At 36.3% G+C, this 21,043-nt stretch overlaps 2 protein-coding genes across 3 annotated transcripts; both read left to right on the top strand.

The window, feature by feature from the left end:
* The first annotated feature begins 525 nt into the window (after positions 1-525).
* LOC127786918 (RPM1 interacting protein 13) lies at positions 526-4,997 on the top strand. Of its 2 annotated transcripts, XM_052314685.1 has the most exons (4): positions 526-1,164; positions 3,015-3,101; positions 3,208-3,876; positions 4,072-4,997. In XM_052314685.1, the coding sequence occupies exons 1-4, from the start codon at positions 832-834 to the stop codon at positions 4,699-4,701; spliced, it is 1,719 nt and encodes a 572-aa protein (XP_052170645.1). In that variant the 5' UTR covers positions 526-831; the 3' UTR covers positions 4,702-4,997. The 2 variants fall into 2 exon arrangements, with proteins under 2 accessions (XP_052170645.1, XP_052170644.1); XM_052314684.1 differs by having other exon boundaries at positions 3,208-4,997.
* Positions 4,998-5,900: 903 nt separating this feature from the next.
* LOC127787207 (uncharacterized) lies at positions 5,901-17,140 on the top strand. The gene is made up of 8 exons (XM_052315136.1): positions 5,901-6,179; positions 7,057-7,269; positions 7,390-7,581; positions 7,659-7,861; positions 8,034-8,112; positions 8,301-8,436; positions 16,329-16,421; positions 16,492-17,140. Exons 1-8 carry the CDS (start codon positions 6,075-6,077, stop codon positions 16,575-16,577), a joined length of 1,107 nt encoding a protein of 368 aa, XP_052171096.1. The 5' UTR covers positions 5,901-6,074; the 3' UTR covers positions 16,578-17,140.
* The last annotated feature ends 3,903 nt before the right edge of the window (positions 17,141-21,043 follow it).

Here is a 21,043-nt window from a genome sequence, read left to right as displayed (position 1 = left end):
GTCGATTCCAAGTAATTTAGTATAATGACTAAAATTGTTTTTGTCCCGCTAAAACATTTTAAATTTTATATCCACCATAAACAAATTCAACAAAATAGCTAAATGTTATCGTTGAGAAAAACCTAATTTTGCATTTCTCAATCGATGCGTTTACACTTAGTCGACATGAATTAAATTTGTTACCCCGTTAAATCATTTCAAATTTTAGACTCATCATAAATAAATTCAATAGGATGACTAAATATTGTCATTATGAAAAATTTTATCCCGCCATTTTTCAATTAATCTATTTAAATTTATTAAATATAAGTAAAACTCATTATCCCGCTAAATCATTTCAAAATTTAAACTCATCGTAAACAAATTTAATAGGAAAACTAGATATTATCATCCTAAAAAACTTATCTTTTTCAATTTAATCCCCCATTTCTCAATTAATTTAAAATTAATTATCTTAATTAAATCTTATCTTTTTCGATTTATACCGTATTCATCCATTATAATCGATCATTTCATTCTCACTAATTGTCATCCCTAGTAAACCCTTACTCCTTTCCCACCCGCCCGGCATGGCATCGATGCCCAATGGTGGCTAAATTTCTGTCCGACCCCTGTTTCGTCGCCCCTTGATCCCCAATCGAGTCACCAGTCGTCACATTGTACAGCCAACGCCTATTCTATCGCTTTCGCAGGAATTTCTGCGTAGTCGAAGCAAACATAAAGCGAATTTCCCAGTCAGGAACTAGGGTTCCTGGTTCTCCTTGGCGGAATTTCGATGATGTGAGATCTGTTTGCGGAATTCCCCGTAAACACAAAAGTGGAGATCTTCGGATGGATTTGAGGCCCGTGGTGCACGAGATAAGCTCGGATGAAGAGGATTGGAGCAAGATCAGACGCGGCGGCGACGACGACTTGGATTGGATATCGAAGCTTTTCGAGAAGCCCAGAGAAGCTGATGACTCCGATGACGTGGTGCTGCTGCGCGAGGTTGTCCTAAATCCCAAACCGAGGTCGAAGCCGTCGAGTTTTGATCAGAAGCCGCCGGCGAAAGATTCGGATGATGAGTGTGTCGTCTTGGATGGTGATCCAGACAAGCCGGTCGTGGTGCAGAACAGTTCAGCCGATGACTCGGATGAGTTGCTCATTGTTGGCGAAAAGGGTCAGGTACTGTGAATTTGGTACTTTCCAAATGCGTTTCAGATTCATCATATTGCGATTCCCAGGTATATCAAACAACAATTGACGCTTTCACTGAACCAATACACAGTTCTTATCACGTTGATTAGTTTGATTGGGTAAAAATGTCTTCCTTATTCTTTTCTTAAACTGATTGGAAATGGAAACTTAAATTAATCGGGTGCTAAGCAGATTTGATTGCTTCCTTCTTCTGTTTCAGGTGTATTCTTCAGTTAAGGTTTCAATCGTAGTTAATAAACTGTTATTTTTCTAAGTCGTGACGGTTCTGGCTTCACTGATTTCAATTTTTTTTTTGAATGAGAGGTTCAATAAGAGATTGCTCTGAAAGGCCTATCATCTAATCTGTTGCCAATTTTAGAAAAAGAACTAGCAAAGTAGGTCAAGTTTGTTCTTTTTGTTTTGGGAGGGTCTAGACCAATGCTGATTTTTTTGAAAAATGGAATTTTAAAAGATGGAGGCCACTTTTTGAATTTTAGCTGTACTGGAATACCAATCCTAACTGGAGTCCCCCAAATCTTTTTAGGTATGGAATTGGCTGTTATTAACCTCCTCACTCCTAACCTTTTCTTCCTTTAGACATGCACATCTGATGGCCTGCTGCACACACATTTGTACATTAATCTCCTTTTTGCTACAATGAGATTACTAATTTTGCTTGGACATAGTTTAGTGGTACTTCTTCACACAATTTATAAGCTATGTAATTATTAACATTCTTCTATGGTGTTTTATGGAATGCCAATGATTGGCTATTATAGTTTTCTCTTTTTGATGGAAATGATGGTGGAATGGCATCATATCTGCTAGGTCCGTTACCTTACCAAATTATGATTAGTGGAATATAAAAGAAATGCGAGTTTCTAACTTTAACTGGTGATCTTGATGGGCAGAATGGAAATTTTTGTCTTGATCATGCAATTGGTAGTTTGAAGTTCGAAAGAATTCTTTAAATGTCTGGGAAAGATAAGTTTGGACGCATAATTGTTACTTGACTGGAAGATTAAATCATACCAAGAAAATATCTATTTAGACATATTGGATCAATCATCCAAAAAGATGGCAAGATTAGTGAGGATGTTACGCATAGAATTAAGGCAAAACAGTTAAATGGAAAAATGCATTTGGTGTTTTATATGATCGTAAGATTCCTCTACAGATAAATGGGAAATTTTATAAAATAATTGTTAATTGTAAGACTAGACTTGTTGTATGGCACAAAATGTTGGATAATAAAGCACCAATAAGATGCATGAGTTGTGATTTAGATAATTTGATCACTTGAAAAGAGGACCAATAGAGGCCCTTATGAGGAGAGTGGATGAAATGAAACAATTATCTAGCAAAAGAATTAGAGGAAGACCATGACAAACTTGGTAGGAGACACTTAGGTATGATGAGAGTCGTAAAATCCTTACACAGTGGAATAAAAGCTTGATGTATTGTGTTGATGAGAAGAAATGAATTTGTGTAGAAGTATACTATTTCTCTAAAATTTTATGTCTGCATCTAAAAATAATTAGTTACCATTTCCTGGAGATTGGTTTGAGATAAACCTCAAATTGCAATGGTGATTACTGTAAGATCCCTGAAAATGCTGCATAGTTGCTTCATGTTCAATGGTACATATCTCATTCATAAATTAAAAGAAAATTGCTGGATCCAATCAAGGTGGGCGATGTCAATTGTGTTCCATAAATGTAGTGTTAGGAGAAATTATTTTGAGCCAAAAATAATATGGTTGCATCAGTTCTGCATTATTTGCCCTTTATTCTGTGATTTTTTGCTTGATTCATGCTGTCCTTCCGTTGTGGTCACAGATTGCTTGCAGGGATTACCCTCATTCACGCCATCTTTGTGCAAAGTTTCCATTTGCTTCTACTTTACATGAGAGGCACTGCCCCCAGGTAAGATCACCTTTGAAAAATTTTAACCTCAGCAAATGGTGCTGGGGGTGTTGCGAATCTTCACAAGCATTATTCTGTTTTGATTTCTACATTTTCTAAATTTCAGTGCCACTGTTATGTTTGTGACTCACTAGCTCCATGTCTCCACTGGGGCAATGGCACATCCAACACCGACCACTGTCATGCCACAGACAAAGATGAGTTCTGGAAACTTCAAAGGGAAAATCTCAGGCAGGGGATTAAACCCATACAATCGGCCCCTAAATTTCCTGATATTTCTGCCTCAGTGGGACCATTTCAAACAATCCAAGTCCCACCAGCTGGACAGCTGCCACCTAACTCTCTGGTCCAGCTTCAGGATTCTGGGCCAACTGCAATCCGTGCTTGCTCTGCTTCTGCAAATTTTGGGATCAGAAACATCACCAATCAAGGTAGAGGCCAACAATCTGCATGCAACTTGTCCAGAAGCAAGTCCCAGTCACATATGGTCCCTCAGCATTTGTTGAGTCCTCGTAATACCATCATTCGAAGGGACAGACGGCATCCTGTTGGTAACTTTGGACGTCCATTTGTCAATGCCCATTCAAATTTTCAAAGGGCAGGGCCAGCTAATATTGCAGTGCAAGCTAATCGTTCTGAATATGGCTCAGCTAACTATCCCTTGGCTCATTACTCCGGAAACTCTTCTCCTGTGGAAGCTCCAAATAATAAAAATCCTACCAGGTATCAGGGCTTGTGCAGCAGGGTTGTGACATCAAATTCAAGTCCATATCAGGTACCTGCTCACCAAAACACTGCCAGCAACTTTGTCAATTCACATGGCTTTCAGAATTCTTTCCCTTCTCAACCCCAAGTATCCTCCCAGCCAAACACTGGCAGCAACTTTGTTAATTCAGTCCCTTCTCTTCAAGCCTGTTCCCCGCCAAATATGTGCAGTGGATCTCAAAATTCATGGCCTTCTCAAGTGCAGGTGTCTTCCCAGCCCACTTTAAGCTGCAGCTTTGTCGATTCAGTCCCTTCTCTGCAAGCCTCCTTGCAGCCAATCCCGAGTATTGATTTTGAAACAGTGCATTGTCAACCACAAGAATTCTCCCAGCCTAGCATGGACAGCAGCTTCGTACACCCGGTACCTTCTCAGCCCCAAGTATTCTCTCAACCAAGCATGGGTAATGACTCTGCACATCTGGTGCCTTCTCAGCTACAAGTATTCTCTCAGCCAAACATGAGCAGTTACCCTATACATCTGACACCTCCTCAGCCCCAAGGATGCAGCCTCCCTGCTCCATCATTGAATGATTGCCACGATGGCTCCCAGCAAGGAAACGGCGCTCAAAATCCTCTGAATCCAAGTTCTCTAGATTTTCCTACAAGTTGGTTTCCCTATGCCGGCCAGAGCAACCCCCAAATTTTGGGGCAGAGTACAGAGTTGACTTATCATCCTCCACTGGCCCCACAGTTTGATACCCAGACTGCTGCAACTGCAAATCCAGGCTCACCGGCCTCCCAACTCGACAATTGGCTGCAGGGAATACCTTCTTTTATAGACCCTTCAGATCCTCCCCCTCTAGATTCAGGCTTCTTTGACTTTGAAAACTCGTGAATTAGCCCCGTAGCCTATGCCAAGGCGGCCAGCAATGCCGCGCCCCTCCCTTGGCAAGGACTAGGTATGAGTTAGTTATCGTATCACCTCGTCGGAAAGAACAGTTGTAGTGTGCTCTGTTTTATGTTTGCCGAAATAGCCCCGTGTTTTCGTGTTGCTTCACCAAAATGTACAGCAAAGGTTGCTGTTTAGCACAGCCATGAGATATCCATGGAATCCCAAACTTCATTTTCTTTCCAATGGGAGTTAAGCCCCTCAAGTCTGTATGCATGCCATTGCCATATTCTGTTTCTTCAGGATGTACAGCTTACTTATGGAACTTGCTAGCTAGCTATTCTCAACTTCTCTGTTTTCTTCTTTGGTGTCTTTCTTCTTCAATTAGGCCATATGTGGTTTTAGGATTCTCCAAACAGTGGCAGAATCAGAACTTTGGATCAGGGAAGTAGAAATTTGAAGTCTGTATACTAAATTTTCTTAACATTACTTAATTGTTTCATCTTTTTTATATCATAAGGATAAATATTAGAAGATATAATAATTTATATGCACAAGAAGAAGATAAGGGATAATTTTAGGAGGGGGGGGATTGCCCACCCTTTTTTGCCTGTCTTCAACACATAGGAGAATGTCAAGAAAATGAAAGGTCTGTTTGAAAAATTAAAATTAGAAATTTACTCATTGTAAATTTGAAAATCTTATACAATGATTAAGGAAACTAAAAATTAAATCTATAATTTTATATTCATCAAAAATAATATTTTGCAACCCTTCATTTACTTTACAAAGATCACTAGTTTGTTTGTCGGCAAAGGCTCTTGCCCAATAGCTTAGAGATATTTTCAGATAAAGAAAAGTATTATTGTACGTATATTAATGTTTATACAGGTATACAAATAATTATTTCTATTTTTTTATTCAAGCAAATAATTATTTCCATTTTTTATTCACGATTTTTAATTTAACATAGCCTGCGTCGCAGAAAATCTTTTATTTGTTTGATGGGCTAATGCCCAGAATCAGAATCTACATGGGCCAAAAGCCCAATTGAAAATTAAGAGGATGCAAAGGCTATGGCCCAATCGATTAGGTTACAATGTGGGCCCATGTTTCGATTCTCTTCGTCAGATACATGGGCCGAAAGCAATTGTATGTTAAGATGCTGGGGCTATGGGCCAATCGATTAGGTTACAATGCGGGCCCATGTTTCGGTGCTCTTCGTCTTCACTTCTATGCTCCTGGAAACATCGGGACAGCAGAACCACGGTACGCGGGAGTTCTGCAAGTTCATCTTCGAGGCTCGGTCTCGAAGACCAGAAGATCTGTAACTGTTAAATCGATCTCTGCGTCTTGGTGTATAGCGGAGAAACGCAGAAATGGCTCTATGGATGGAAAAAGGTTCAGAACCGGAGACGGAAAAGGAGAAAGCAGACCTCGAGGCCATCAACGCCCTCAAACAATCGGCCGCTATCGAACTGAAGGTTTGCTTCCGCATCCCTGCCCTCTTTCTCTCGTACGTGCATGTACATTAGCATGTCACGTGTTTCTTAATGAGCCTTACAGTTGCTGCTCATACACGAACGAGTTCATTTATGTTTCTGAAGTTGCTTTGATGGATATGCAATTCCTAACTATCTCAATCTTTCTTAGCTATAGAATGTCGAAAACAGTGGCTGCGAATTTAATTATATACTAAGCATACGCTGGATACTATATTATGGCTTAATCTAGTTGATTATACTTCATAGTAGCTTGTAATTGTATTATGGTACATTACTGAGTCCAATGGATTGTCAAGGCTTTGTGATTTTCTGAAGTTAGTGATATAGAAGAAAAAAAAAAAATCTTATTTTGTCTTGTTGTGGCTGTTATTGCCAATTTCGGGGGGAAAGGAGTTCCAAATTACGTCTAGTTTTAAAGAAAGGCATGATGGGGAATGGGGATGATGCCCAAATTGAATTGCCACTAGGTTCCAGCCCCAAAATACAGACACAGCCAATTATGGAATTTACTAAGTGCTAATTGCAGTTATATTATTTCTCTTCAGAACTAATTGTGAAGCTGGAGAGAGAGAGAGGGAGGGAGGGAACTGCTTGTTGTAGTTTCTTAGGGGCATAATTGGTTGGCATTGCCTTGAAAAGTTGTCTTCATGTGACTAATTTTCAGTAATCATCTTGCCAAGTATTCTGTCTTTTTGATAGTTGTAACTTTGGACCCTCTGCATATATTACCTATCAGTTACATCTGTTCAGAACATTTGGATATTTTCATTTATTGGCAATAATTTTTTCGAAAACATTAGATGCAGTGATATCTGTTGGCCTCATGGCCCTCATCAGTCTACAATTAAGCTTGCAGGAAAAGGGCAATGAATATGTGAAGCTGGGTAAAAAGCATTATTCAGATGCCATTGATTGTTACACCAGGGCAATAAATCAGAAGGTTCTAAGTGATTCTGAGAATTCAATTCTCTTTGCTAATAGAGCACATGTTAATCTACTTCTGGGAAATTACAGACGTGCTCTCAGGGATGCTGAGGAGGCAATCAAACTCTGTCCAACAAATATCAAGGTTGTAGCTTCATTTCATCTTTGACCTTCTGTTGTTTGATTTATACAAGACTTGCACTTATATTATCTTGCAGCTGTAGCTGTGCTGTCATGGTTCTTAAGCTTTTTATATTTTGGTTAGGCATTTTACAGAGCTGTCAAAGCATCATTGTCTCTGAACCTGTTGTTGGAAGCCAAACAATATTGTGAAAAAGCACTTCAGCAATCCCCAGATAATGAGGAACTAAGGAAGCTTGCTAGAGAAATTGCTTTGCAGAAGTCAGAGTGTGAACGTCATGGGGCTGAAATTTCCATGGCTGTGGCTGAAGCTAAGGTCTAATATGTACTGTAATTTGGAAGAAAGAGTTTGATGTTTCTGAGGCTTATGTAATTTCCTGTCAAAACATGCAGGGCACTGTTTCTGCTATTGAAGATAGAAAACTGAATATTGGGAAGGCCAGTTTTCAAGAACTCGTTGGATTGAAGAAGCCAATATTAGATAACAATAACATTCTTCACTGGCCTGTTCTTTTTCTATATGCAGAAGTTATGAGCAGTGACATTATTGAGGACTTCTGTGAGACTGACATGTTTTCTGTTCATCTTGATATGATATCCTTCACAACATTTTTGCATGTGTGTTTGTGCGTGCATAGATGTGTTAGATTGAAGATTCACATGCATTAAAGCTGATGATTTCATGAATACTTTCTTGTCGTGCACCGGCATTTTACATCCTCTGTTAATGTTTTATATTTGCTTTGCAAGTCCTTAGCTTCTAAACATGTTTTCCGAAGATTGTCCACCATTGCCTTGGGATAAAGAAAAAGCTTACACCAGGGAGGCTGTTGAACTTTATTATGAGGTAGGACATTGTATAGTGCACTTTATTTTGTCAATTTCTTCCCCAAAAATATGGGTTTCACAATGGAGTTCTATGCATTGCATTGGATGCTTGCTCACCAGCGTACTAAGTTCTTCAGTAAATCATGTTCCATTATAGAATGATTGACTTTTTAATTCTTTTCTAATGTTTTCTTAAACTTTTCATAGACAGGATCTGGAGTTTACTTATCCAAGAAGGAAATTCTTTGCTATCTTTTAGAGGGAACTGCCGGAGCACATCTTGAAGGCATTGGTGATGAAGTAGAACATGCAGCCAATTCTTCAGATTGCAGCATCTCTGCAGGTAGTGTGTTTCTAGAGTACAGTTGATGTGATTCTCCAATCCTTATCTTTCTTGTCATTAAAGAAATCTGTTGACTAGGATTGCCCACTTTGTTGCATTAGAGGTTCAAAAGCTTTCTGGTTACCCTTATACATATATTCAGAAAATAAGATGACCAATGTTTATGAATCTACTTTAAACCTACAAGTGGCAAGCATTGGCAGACAGGCCAAAATTTGTAGGACTTCCTTCCTATCAAATACGCTGAATGCTAGTAATTTGTCAAACATGATATTTTGTTCCCTTTTGTAATTAAAGAAGTATATAAAAATCGTCTGCAAAGAATGTGGTTGCGCTAAACCTAAAACTCAAGTTAATATGACCTCACTTTGACTTCAGATTAATGACAGTTTTTTTTTTTTTCTTTTTTTTTTTTCTGTATTCTCCTTCTACTCTTAATTTATGTATGTTTTGGCCTTCTGATTGTTGTACAATCTAAAAATTTAGCTGATCCAGTGCTTTAGTTGAGTATATCCTACCTTTGATGTGATCTTATGGGCTGCGTTACCAATGGTTCCCATTGTATGAATCTCTGGGGAAGTACTAACTCTTTGGTAATGCAATCTCAGTTTAAATTAATCTGCTTAATGCATGAGATACTAGATGTTTAGCTTTAAATTCTCCAAATCTAGAGTAAACATGCAAAATTGATATGGTTTTGTTCCAAATGCAAAAAGCTTTAGTTTCTTTTGTGTCTTAGTTGCTGTTTGAATCCATAATTCTGTATTACTTGAATAAACTAGTTGATTTCGATACTACCTAGCAATTGAAGATTTTCTTCATATATGTTTCCCTGCATTTTGGAAGGAAGAATAGAGGAAAGTGTTAGGATATGTGTCTCCAAGGGGCGCGCAAACGCTTCCTTGTGGCATCCCTCGGTCCTACCTCCGGGTGCCACCGTAACCCATGGTTACAACCATGACCACTAGTCAAATTTTTAAAGGTCGGCTATGCACAAGTTTGGGCGCCTTGGGTGGGATCCAGGTTTCGCTGCTTTCGCTCGACGAGAACTCGAGTCCCAAGAGAAAATAGTAGTGGAGGGCACTTGAAACTCGGTCGGGCTACACGCTTGAAATATCAGATCTGTTATAGAGGTATGATGATATCATAGGAGTAAATTTACATAAAATCCATAATTTACCAATAAATAGTAAAAATCCCAATTTCACCACAAGATTCGTTTGTTCCACACACACACACAATACAAAACAGGATAATTCATTAATAATACCTATAAACATCAGAAGTCCTTTCATGGCTCATCAACCGTGTCTACCGGTGACATTTCCTCCATTACTACTTTCTGTTTTCTAGAACCTGAGCCATCTGTATGGTTAGTGATAAGGGGTGAGTCTTAAGATTCAGTAAAGGCAATATGTAAAATAACAAATAATAAATTCACGACAATCATAGAAAAACATGGAATGAATCATGCATGCAGGCCCGTCCACCTCATCCATCCTGGCTCTTGGTGACTCCAAATGATTTTCCACAGCCCTAACACGAGCTCTATTCAATCAAAAATCTATAGCCTCATGCCTAGGCACTCATTTGTCATTACATGCAAGTTATGACAATATAATTTGCACAAAAAACATATTAACTCTTATAGAAATAATGTTTACTTCCTATCTTGTAGGATTTCTCTAATCCGCTAAAAATCACAGATGTCGCGCATCGAAATTCCTTTAACAAAAATTAAACATAATAAGACAAAAGAAAATATTACTAGAATTAACTTCCATATAATTTTGGATGTTTTGTACTTACCTTGTTGTTTAAGATCAAACTGATTGTTCCTTTCTTTCAATTCCTCTCTCTCTCTCTTACAACTCAATTTCTCTTTTCCTTCCAATCTCTCTCGCTCTCACTCTTCCAATCTCACGTTACCTTCTTTCTTCCAATCTCTCTCTCTCTCTCAATCCTTTCTCCCAAATCTCTCTCTAGTCTCTACGCCAATCCCAATCTCTCTTTATAGGGGATTGATTCATGGGTTGTATAATAATATATTCTAAGCTTCATAATTGTCCATTAACTCCTACTAACTCTTCTTTATTTACTTAATTTGCCCACTTATTCTCATCATTGCCCATTTAATATTTTCTTTATTTCTCACTTTAGTCTCATTGCCCACTTAATCTTTTCTTTATTGTCCACTTAAGTCTCATGTCCATTTATGTCTCTTTATTACTTAATTTATTGCCCACTAGGTCTCATAATTGCTCACTCCCCACTTAAGTCTTCTTTATTACTTAATTTATTGTCCACTAGGTCTCATAATTGTCCATTGCTCACTTAAATCTTCTTTATTCCCCACTAAATTTCTACTCAAATCTTCTTTATTAATTAATTATTCTATCCAAACAAATTTAGGTTGTTTGGGTTGTCTGTTCTCATCTCGAGAGTAAGTTTGGAGTGTGTGTGTTGATGTAACATGAGAAGGTAATTGCATGGATCTCAACAGTTACAGCCCCATGAGAAGATCTGCCTAGTGCATGATTTGGAATTAGTAACTATGGTGCATGCTTTGAAATTGTGGCGACAATATCTATGTAGGGAAAAGTTTATTATATATGCAGATCATCAAAGTTTGAAGTATATTTTCTCTCAACGAGACTTAAACCTTCACCAATGTCGATGGATGGAACTCTTGAAGGACTGCGATTGTACTGTTTAATATCATCCTGGACGAGTAAATGTCATCACAGACGCATTGAGTCGAAAGAGGTACATGTCGAGAGCTCGTTTGGCCGCCCATTTGCGGACCTTGACTGAAGAATTTGCGAAGTTAGCTCTCAAGGTGGAACCATGCAGAAACACTGTAGTTGTGGCACAAATGTTCTTGCAAGTTGACTTATGAGAAGAAATTAAACAGGCTACGGCTTAAGAGGGTAATTTGAAGCAATGGATGAATGAGAACGGACAAGCCAAACAACCTGAATTTGTATACCATAATGGCATACTCCAAATGAATGGAAGGGTGTACGTGCCTGCAAATGGTGGACTGCAACATAAAATTTTGAGTGAGGCACATCATACCCCATATACAGTGCACCTTGGAATCACCAAGATGTATCGGGATTTTCGGGAGGTATATTGGTGGCCAAGAATGAAGAAAAGTGTGACTGTATTTGTGAAAAAATGTGACACCTGTCAACGAGTGAAAGTTGAACACACAAAACCATCAGGGAGTTTGCTACCTTTGGAGATTCCCTGAATGAAAATGGGAACATGTGACAACAGATTTTATTATGGGATTATTCTGAACACCAAGGAAAGGCAATGCCATTTAGGTGATTGTGGATCGATTAACAAAGTCAGTGCATTTCCTACCTGTTAAAAGTACCATAGATGCTGAATAGCTCGCCCAACTCTATATTCAAGAAATTGTTCGATTGCATGGAATTCCAATGAGTATTGTGTCAGATAGAGATGGTCGATTTACGTCAAACTTTTGAAGGACTGTGCAGGAGGAACTGGGGATCCAACTGAACTTTAGTACAACTTATCACCCCCAAATAGATGGTCAAACAGAGCATGTCAATCAAATTTTAGAAGACATGTTTAGGGCGTGTGTGTAAGATTTTGGGGGCAGTTGGGATGAATACTTGTGTTTAATAGAATTTGCCTATAACAATAGTTATTAGGCAAGCATAAGGATGGCACCCTATGAAGCGTTATATGGATGGCGATGTCGGTTGCCAATATGTTGGCTGGAAGTAGGAGAAAAACAACTTGCTCGGACTGATCTTGTGGATAAACCTAACCGGCTGATCGAGGTGGTTCGCAAAAATATAAAAGCAGCCCAAGTTTGACAAAAACAGTATGCAGATCGTCGAATCCGACCTTTAGAATTTGTTGTAGGAGATTTGGTGTATCTTTGAGCTACCCCAATACGACCAACTTTTAGACACCAACGAAGAGGAAAGTTGAGACCTCAATATTTGGGGCTATACCAGACTAAAAAGCAAATTGGTCATGTTGCCTATCGGCTAGAATTACCAGAGGCATTAGCTAGATTGCATGATGTGTTTTATGCCTCTCAGCTACGGAAGCATGTCTATAACCCGAATGTTGAATTATTAGATGGGAAAATTGATCTCCAGCCTAACCTGACCTTTGAAGTGCAGCTGGTGCAAATATTGGATCACCAAGACCATCAATTATGGCATAAGGTCATTCCCATGGTGAAAGTGCAATGGAGTCAACGCTTGGGAAGCAACATGGGAGATTGATGAAAAAATGTGGGAAAAATTTCCTTCCTTATTTGAGAATTGTGGTTAATTCTGGAAGTCTATTTGTGATATAAATGATTGTTAAAAATTTTGAGGATGAAGTATATTAAGAAGGGGAGCATGTAACATTCCAGTATTTTGGGAAAAATAATAATTAATTTATGTATTGAAATGATTTATTGGTGATTTTATGGGATTTGGTTTAGTATAAAAATTAATCTTTACAAATATGTAAATGAGGAGCCTTGTAGCTTGGTGGTTATGAGCGCGCGAGGTAGCTGGTAGGTTGCGGGTTCGAACATTGGGAATAAAATGCTAGAATTTATTTCCAGCAAAGGGAGTTGGGCTTAGTATATAATTAATTGGTGCACTTATATTAATAAGGAGTCTTGCAGATCAGGCGGTTACACGCGCGCTAGGGAAAGAGGAGGTCACGGGTTCGAGGCTTGGTAGGGGCACCAAAAATTATTTATTTTGGAGGCAACCATGCGCGGGTACATGTGGCGTGTGGACTGGAAGTGAGTGGGTTGAATAAATAAATAAAAAAAAGGTAAGTGGGAAATTAAGTAGGCATGAAAGAAGTTTGGATAGAATAATTAATTAATAAAGAAGATTTGAGTGGAGATTTAGTGGGGAATAAAGAAGACTTAAGTGAGCAGTGGACAATAAATTAAGTAATAAAGAAGACTTAAGTGGGGAGTGAGTAATTATGAGACTTAGTGGGCAATAAATTAAGTAATAAAGAGACTTAAGTAGATATGAGACTTAAGTGGACAATAAAGAAAAGATTAAGTGGGCAATGAGACTAAAGTGAGAAATAAAGAAAATATTAAATGGGCAATGATGAGAATAAGTGGGCAAATTAAAGAAATAAAGAAGAGTTAGTAGGAGTTAATGGGCAATTATGAAGCTTAGAATATATTATTATATAACCCATAAATCAATCCCCTATAAAAGGAGATTGGGATTTGCGTAGAGAGAGATTTGGGAGAAAGAGAGAGAGAGATTGGAAGAAAGAAGGCAGCATGAGATTGGAAGAGTGAGAGAGAGAGAGATTGGAAGAAAAAGAGAAATTGAGTTGTGTGTGTGAGAGAGAGAGAGAGAGAGAAAAAGAAGGGGGGGGGGGATTGGAAGAAGGGAACAATCAGTTTGATCTTAAATATCAAGGTAAGTACAAAACATCCAAAATTATATGGAAGTTAATTTTAGTAATATTTTCTTTTGTCTTATTATGTTTAATTTTTGTTAGAGAAATTTTGAGGCATGATGTCGATGATTTTTAACAGATTAGAGAAATCCTACAAGACAGACAATAAACACTATTTCAGTAAGGGTTAATATGTTTTCTATGCAAATTATATTGTCATGACTTACATATGATGACAGGGGAGTGACGAGGCATGAGATTATGGATTTTTGACCAAACAAAGCTCGTGTTAGAGCTTGTGGAAAATCAATTGGGGTCACTAAAAGTCTAGGATAGATGAGATGGACAAGCCTGCATGTATGATTTATTTCATGTTTTTCTATGATTGTCGTGAATTTATAATTTGTTATTTTACATATTACCTTTACTCAGTCTTAGAACTCATCCCTTATCACTAACCATACAGATGGCTCAGGTTCTAGAAAAGAGAATGTAGTAATGGAGGAAAGGTCACCGGTGGACACGACTAATGAGTTGTGAAAGGACTTCTGATATTTATAGGTTTTATTAATGAATTATCCTATTTTGTATTATGTGTGTGTGTGTGGAACAAACGAATCTTGTGGTGAAATTGAGATTTTTACTATTTACTGGTAAATCATGGATTTTGTGTAAATTTGCTCCCATGATCTCATCATGCCTTTGTAACAACTTTGAGATTCCAAGCGTATAACCTGACCGAGTTTCAAGTGCCCTCCACTGTTATTTTCTCTTGGAACTCAAGTTCTTGGCAAGTTGGCGAAACCTAGATCCCACCCCAAGGCGCCCAAACTTGTTGGGGCATAGTCGACCTTCAAAAATTTGGCAGGTGGCCATGGCTGTAATCGTGGGTTATGGTGGCACCTAGAGATGGGATCGGGGGCTCCACAAGGAAGCGTTCACACGGCCCCTGGTGACACATATCCTAACACTTTCCTCTGTTCTTCCTTCTAAAATGCAGGGAAACGTATATGAAGAAAATCTTCAATTGCTAGGTAGTATCGGAATCAACTAGTTTATTCAAGTAATACATAATTATGGGTTAGCAACCCACAGTTATAGCCATGATCACCTGTCGAATTTTTAAAAGTCGGCTATGCCCTAACAGGTTAGTAACGTGCCCTAGGTGGGATTCAGGTTTCACAGCATTCGCTTGTTAAGAACTTAGGCCCTTAGAGAAAATAGCAGTGGGGGGCACTCAAAACTCGGTCGAGCTATACGCTTGGAATCTCAAAGAAATTACAAAGGCATGATGAGATCATGGGAGCAAATTTTTCTTAATTTACCAGTAAATAATAAAAATTTCAATTTCACCACAAGTTTCGTTTGTTTCACACACACACAATACAAAACATGATAATTCACTAATAAAACCCATAAACATCATGTGTGCTTTCACAGCTAATCAATCGCGTCCGACGGTGACCTTTCCTCCATTATTGCTTTTCCTTTTCTAGAACTTGGGCTATCTGTATGATTGGTGATAAGGGGTGAGTTCTAAGACTCAGTAAATGTAATATGTAAAATAACAAATAATAAATTCACGACAATCATAGAAAAACATGGAATAAATCATGCATGCAAGCTCGTCCATCTCATCCATTATGGATCCCCAAATGATGTTCCACAAGCCCTAACACAACCTCTGTTAGTCCTAAATCCATAGCTTCATGCCTAAGCACTCCCCTATGATCATATGCAAGAAGTCACACCGATTTTTAACACTTTTTCAAAAACTGTACAAATAAACAATTGAAGCGGATCGCTTTTTATATGACATAGTGGTAGCAGCCATATGCATATATAAAAACATAGCCATTCATAATGAAAATGATAAATGATACCTCGAGCTCAATAAGCATGCTTGTTGTTTCTGTTGCACATCTGACTCGAACTCCTCAGTCTCTCTATTGAACTCCCGTGATCCCATCGCATACCAGCTCACCAAATTTTCACTCCTAAAAATTTGCAAAAACATATAACTCAAAGCTACTTGCCTGATAAAGTTTGTTTAAAAATTTCAATCCTTCAAATTTCCAAGCTGCTATCTCAAAATGGAAAACAAGCAGAATCTCAATCCACAGGATGGTATTTGAGCTCATCCTCTTCTCCATTGAATTTCCGAAGCTTCTAGCCACCCAAACTGGAATATGGAATAGGGACCTGAGATAAGTGGGAAATAAATAAAATGTTCTTAATTAGAGTGCTCTACTTCCTTTGGACAACCACTGTCCATTCCAACCAGTTAGGTGAATCTACTAGTTTTGAGATAAGATATTTACTAGTTTACCTGTCCTTACTGGACTGTGAACCATGGTTAGTCTCTATTCTGCATCCGTGAATCAGTTGTTGGTAATCTCATTAGACAATATCTTTTAGCATCTTGAGTTGCATCAAGCTTAAGTTTCTGGATTTGATATGATTTTCTTCAGGCCAGGGTCCATCTAAATGGGTCAAAGTAAATGAAAAGAGAACTCTGTATGACGTTTTGAGGGAACCAAATTTTGTCATCCCTGGGATCCCAGGTATGCCATAATTCTGTAACAAGCTAACTGCATAAATTTCACTGTTGCTAATTTCTTTGGTTTGGTACAGTGTTTTATGTCGTTTCAAAGAAATCCAGCTTTTATAAAGATTTCAGAGCTGGAAAGTGGGCTCCTCCAAGACTGCATGATGAATAAGTTGCACAATGACACAATAATTTACTCCAACTTCAAAGGCATTGATTATCATCCAGGAGTTTTCGCATTCTACCCAATATGTGGATTTGATAAGAAAGTCAAGTCTGTCGATGTACTATTATTAGATAACACAGAGAAGCTGGTTTTTTCTTGGCCTGTTGATTCTCGTCAAGTTTTGAGACAAAAGGCAGGATGGATGGATGGAGGGGTTGGAACAGCCAGGAGTCTGGATCATCGACTTGACTCAAGTTTTGTGCATCTTGGCCCCAACTTCCTAAGAAATCGCTATTAATTACTCTTTCCAGGACTCTTTTTATGTAAGGCCCTTCTGTTTTGCTTGTGTTGCTGCAATTGGGTCTTCCTTCCATCTGTTATATCTGATGTCCATAAATTGGAGTCACTATGGTTGGTCAACTGTGATGGAAGCATCAGTAGCCGGAATGCCTTGCGGCCCCTGCTCCTGCTTCCACTTCAACGGTACAAATCAACGTAATTTAATTAGTGTATGTATCATCATCTTCTCTTTGAATAAAGTTTGGGGAACTTGGTGATCCTCAAATCCATTTAGGTGTTAGTATTTCATAGTGACCGGAGTTTAAATCTCTTTAGGGGGCTAACACCAACACTAATTGCCCTGAACATCACATCACACCAACTCATGATTAATCAACTTTTATAGCTTTTTGTTGCTTCAACTCTTCTCCCATGCATGAGCATGAAATGGACGTTAAACTAACCCTATCCAACCTTTTTAACCACTTGTTGCCTCTTCCATTTCGTCTATTAATCTTCCTTCTCCTATTCTAGGCTTTAGAATTTAATATATTTTAGAGAGATTTTTGTCACAAATTTTATTTGCTCGCTTAATAGTTAAAACTATATTAATATTTTATATTTTATCTTTAATTGGTGTTACCTGTCCATCTACTTTGCAATTAGACGATATTTTGCTTGTTAATAATTTTATTTAAATTTGTGTGGTTTTACTTTTACCATATTCGTAACTTATTGATACGATCTATGTTTATGGTTGTGTATTTTAAAAAAAAAAAATAGTTTTGGCCTTTTGTGTTAGGTCAAATTTAAATATTTTTATTTATGTATTTTTATATATTTTTATCTAGTTATTTAAATTTTTTATTATTTTAATTATATCTTTATATTTATATTTTGAGATAATTTAATTATTATATTTTAATTTATTATTATTATTATATTTTTATATTTTTAAATTAATTTAATCATTATACTTTGATACAAATAGAATATGATGTGCACTTTTTTTATCTTATTTTATTTATTTTTTTATATAAAAATATAATCAAAATAATGATACATCTAAATTGTCACACATAAAAAAGACCAAATTATACGAATAAAATTAATTTAAAAATTAGATTTAGAATTGTAATTAAAATAATAAAAATTTTAAATAATTATATAAAAAATATAAAATTATATATAAAAAATATGAATTTGATCTTTATCTAACTTATGAAATAACTCTTATAAAAATTACAAAAATCTATATATATTTTTTTTTGTTTATTTGGAAAGCAAACAAAAGCCAGAGTACGATTTGAACGTCTTCACGTAATAATCAATCATATTAATTATTAAATCAATAAATGCGAATAAAGTAAGGTTCAAAGCGTTTCGTGCAATCCGAAACTTCCGGTCTCAATCGCATCCAATGTGAAGCAATACGCGCACGTGAACATCCACGTGTCAAGTATCTTATCCATTTGCTTTTCTTTTCTTTATCTTTCTACTTTTTTTTTTTTTTTCAATTTATCTTTTATAATGTACCACGACCATTAAATCTCATGAAACTCGAAACTCAAAATTTTGAATTCAGTATTTGTTATTTATCTTCTTCTTTTTTCTATCTTATTAAATCAAAAGCATGAAGCATTTCAACTTATTACTAAAGAACTCGAGGTGTTCGACTATTAGTATAACGCCTTTATTATTAGATTTTTTTAAAAAAATTATACAGGTCGACAGATAATCTTACAGAATGGGGGATAAAAAATTAAAATACTCTTCTTACATTGTATTGTACTTTTTTCAATGCAATATGGATAACGGTATTTTAGTCTTTTAGCTCTAATTCTATAAGCATGTTTATCAACTTATATGACCCAGTAAAAGAACTCTTAATTTATTATATCGAATTGAATCATATTCAAGTCGTATTTTGTAGAAATCAAAAGTACAAATGATGAAAGATCGTGTAAGAATAATAATCTTAAAATTAGCTATTAAAACAATAAAAGATAAACTGAGATAAAAATAGGCCGAGTTCAATTTATAAAATAACGGATTCCATCTTTAATCTCTAAAATAAAAACTTTTCTATTTTTCACCTTCGATTCAATTTGATTATAATTGTGGTAGTAATTAGTAAATAAAGAAAGAAAAACTAGAGAATATCATGGAATAGCGGCAGAATAGGCGACGGCGGCGATGACGCTTCGGCGTCTCCAAGGGCGTGATTGCCGTCGAGGGAGCGGAATACACCAACCCACTCGTGAGATGCCACGTGTCCAGTGTACTTAAAACTAAGCCGGTGGTCAACCCTCTGACCAAAGGAATCTCTCACCCTCCACTAATTGCCAACAACTTTATTTCTTTTTTTGTTATATCCCAAAAAGAGCAAAAGGAGATCCCTCCTTTTCTTAATTTTTTTAAAAATTATTTCTAAAGATAATTAGATAAATTCTTTAATTATAACAGATATTTACTTGATGAAGTAGTTGTTACAAAGCTTAAAATAGCTTGATCTTAAAAGTTGAGCCCTGAAATAAATTTTTTTAAAAAAAAACTTAATAAAATCTTGATATGTTTATAAGTTCCTCAAGTGAGAATTTTGGGCTCAAGTGAGAGATTATGATTAGTTGTCTTACGCTACCTAATAGATTCCCTCTGCTCCATCTAAATCACTCTAACAATACGAAACATCTATATATAGGCACGTTAATCTCCAGAGGCATAGTCAAGTGGTAAAGGGGTAGGTTAAAAAGTTTGTCTGGACGTTTTTAATGTGGGTTCGATTTTTGAAAAAAGCAGAATGCTTCTTTTTGGAGGAGGATCTTAAGAGTGATATTAGTGGTGTTTAGACCTACCACCCTGATCACTTGAACACATCTCTCGATTTACCTCCTCAGTATAGCTCTAGGGATGGGGTGGTTGAGGACGCCAGTAATAAAGCATAATCTTCCCCCCCCAAAAAAAGGCACATTGTCTGATAAATGATATACATCATTTCTTATTTATATCATTATTGTATCATTCTCGAACATAATGACTGATATGTGTGTTGGAAGACTTGTGGAGAGACAAGATCCCTTTCTTTTTTTGTAGGAAGAATGCTTAGAACTACTCAAATTCAAAGATTGCCGGGACAATCTTAAATCAAAGAACTTCCTAAAAAGAATATTAGTGGGTAAGTGGGGATCAACCCTTGAACCCTCACTTATCATTACTTATAATTTATTCTATCCTTTATTTAGAAATTATTATTAAAAGAAAAAAACTAGACGTACTCTTCAAAAATCATGTTATTTATTTATAATTATATATTAAAAAAGGTAATAATAGAGAATGGTTAAGCAATAATAAATGTAACTTATTTTTATATAAAATATATTTACTATATCTTATTTTTAATTTTTAAATAATTCTATTACATAGATATATAATATATTTATGTTCTATATTATATTTTAAATTATCTAAAAATAAAAAATAAAATACAAAAAATATGCTCTAATCTCAAAGCAAAAACGCATTTATTATTGCTTCACTCTTATCCACATTACCTAACATTACTCGGTTAGTATGATGGTTTGGTTTGCATTCAACATGGGAATTTGGCTTCACCTTTCCTTGAAAGGAGTGGAGCAAAGCAAACTATATAATATATATATATATATATTAATTTAAGAAATAAATATCTAAAGGTCATGAGCATAGAGATTAAGGGTACTTATTAGGTTCTTTAGTGGCAGGAGACAGGAGTTGTTAGTTTGAGGTTATGGGTTGAATTTTAATTAATTAATTTGGTTCATAAAAATATTTTTGAACTATTTATATAATTTTAAAAATATTTTGAGACTGTTTAGCAATATTAGAAAAATGTTAGAAACTCGCTCTTGTTCTATAACCACGTTAGAGACGAAAACAATTCTATGTCTACTATCCTAGCAACCATGTTAGAGACAAAAGTAAGCTTGAATAAATGATAAATTTTATGCTTATATTTGATTAAATAATTATTTTTTATAATTTTTTATATTAAAATTATATTTACAAAATGACCCTATATTTTGTTATATATGCATTTTTATTTCTTATTTAAAAAAATATTATTTTTTTTATTTTGTATTTATTTTTTATTTTCGTTTCCATACAACCTAGAACCAATGTATTATATTCTTATAAATTTACAAGTCCCGTTCACC

Source organism: Diospyros lotus, chromosome 12 (genome assembly GCF_014633365.1).
Source record: "Diospyros lotus cultivar Yz01 chromosome 12, ASM1463336v1, whole genome shotgun sequence".
NCBI classification, from domain to species: Eukaryota; Viridiplantae; Streptophyta; class Magnoliopsida; order Ericales; family Ebenaceae; genus Diospyros; species Diospyros lotus.
The sequence above is the reverse complement of the archived record's forward strand: the minus strand, read 5'-3'. Positions and strand labels throughout refer to the sequence as shown.

What these genes read in the sequence shown, in the direction of transcription:
- LOC127786918 (XM_052314684.1), top strand. Translation starts at nt 832, where the DNA reads ATGGATTTGAGGCCCGTGGTGCACGAGATAAGCTCGGATGAAGAGGAT. An exon ending in TTGTTGGCGAAAAGGGTCAG is followed by an intron (nt 1,165 to 3,014) that starts GTACTGTGAATT and finishes TTGTGGTCACAG; the next exon opens with ATTGCTTGCAGGGATTACCC. An exon ending in ATGAGAGGCACTGCCCCCAG is followed by an intron (nt 3,102 to 3,207) that starts GTAAGATCACCT and finishes TCTAAATTTCAG; the next exon opens with TGCCACTGTTATGTTTGTGA.
- LOC127787207 (XM_052315136.1), top strand. Translation starts at nt 6,075, where the DNA reads ATGGCTCTATGGATGGAAAAAGGTTCAGAACCGGAGACGGAAAAGGAG. An exon ending in TCTGTCCAACAAATATCAAG is followed by an intron (nt 7,270 to 7,389) that starts GTTGTAGCTTCA and finishes TATTTTGGTTAG; the next exon opens with GCATTTTACAGAGCTGTCAA. An exon ending in TGTCATCCCTGGGATCCCAG is followed by an intron (nt 16,422 to 16,491) that starts GTATGCCATAAT and finishes GGTTTGGTACAG; the next exon opens with TGTTTTATGTCGTTTCAAAG.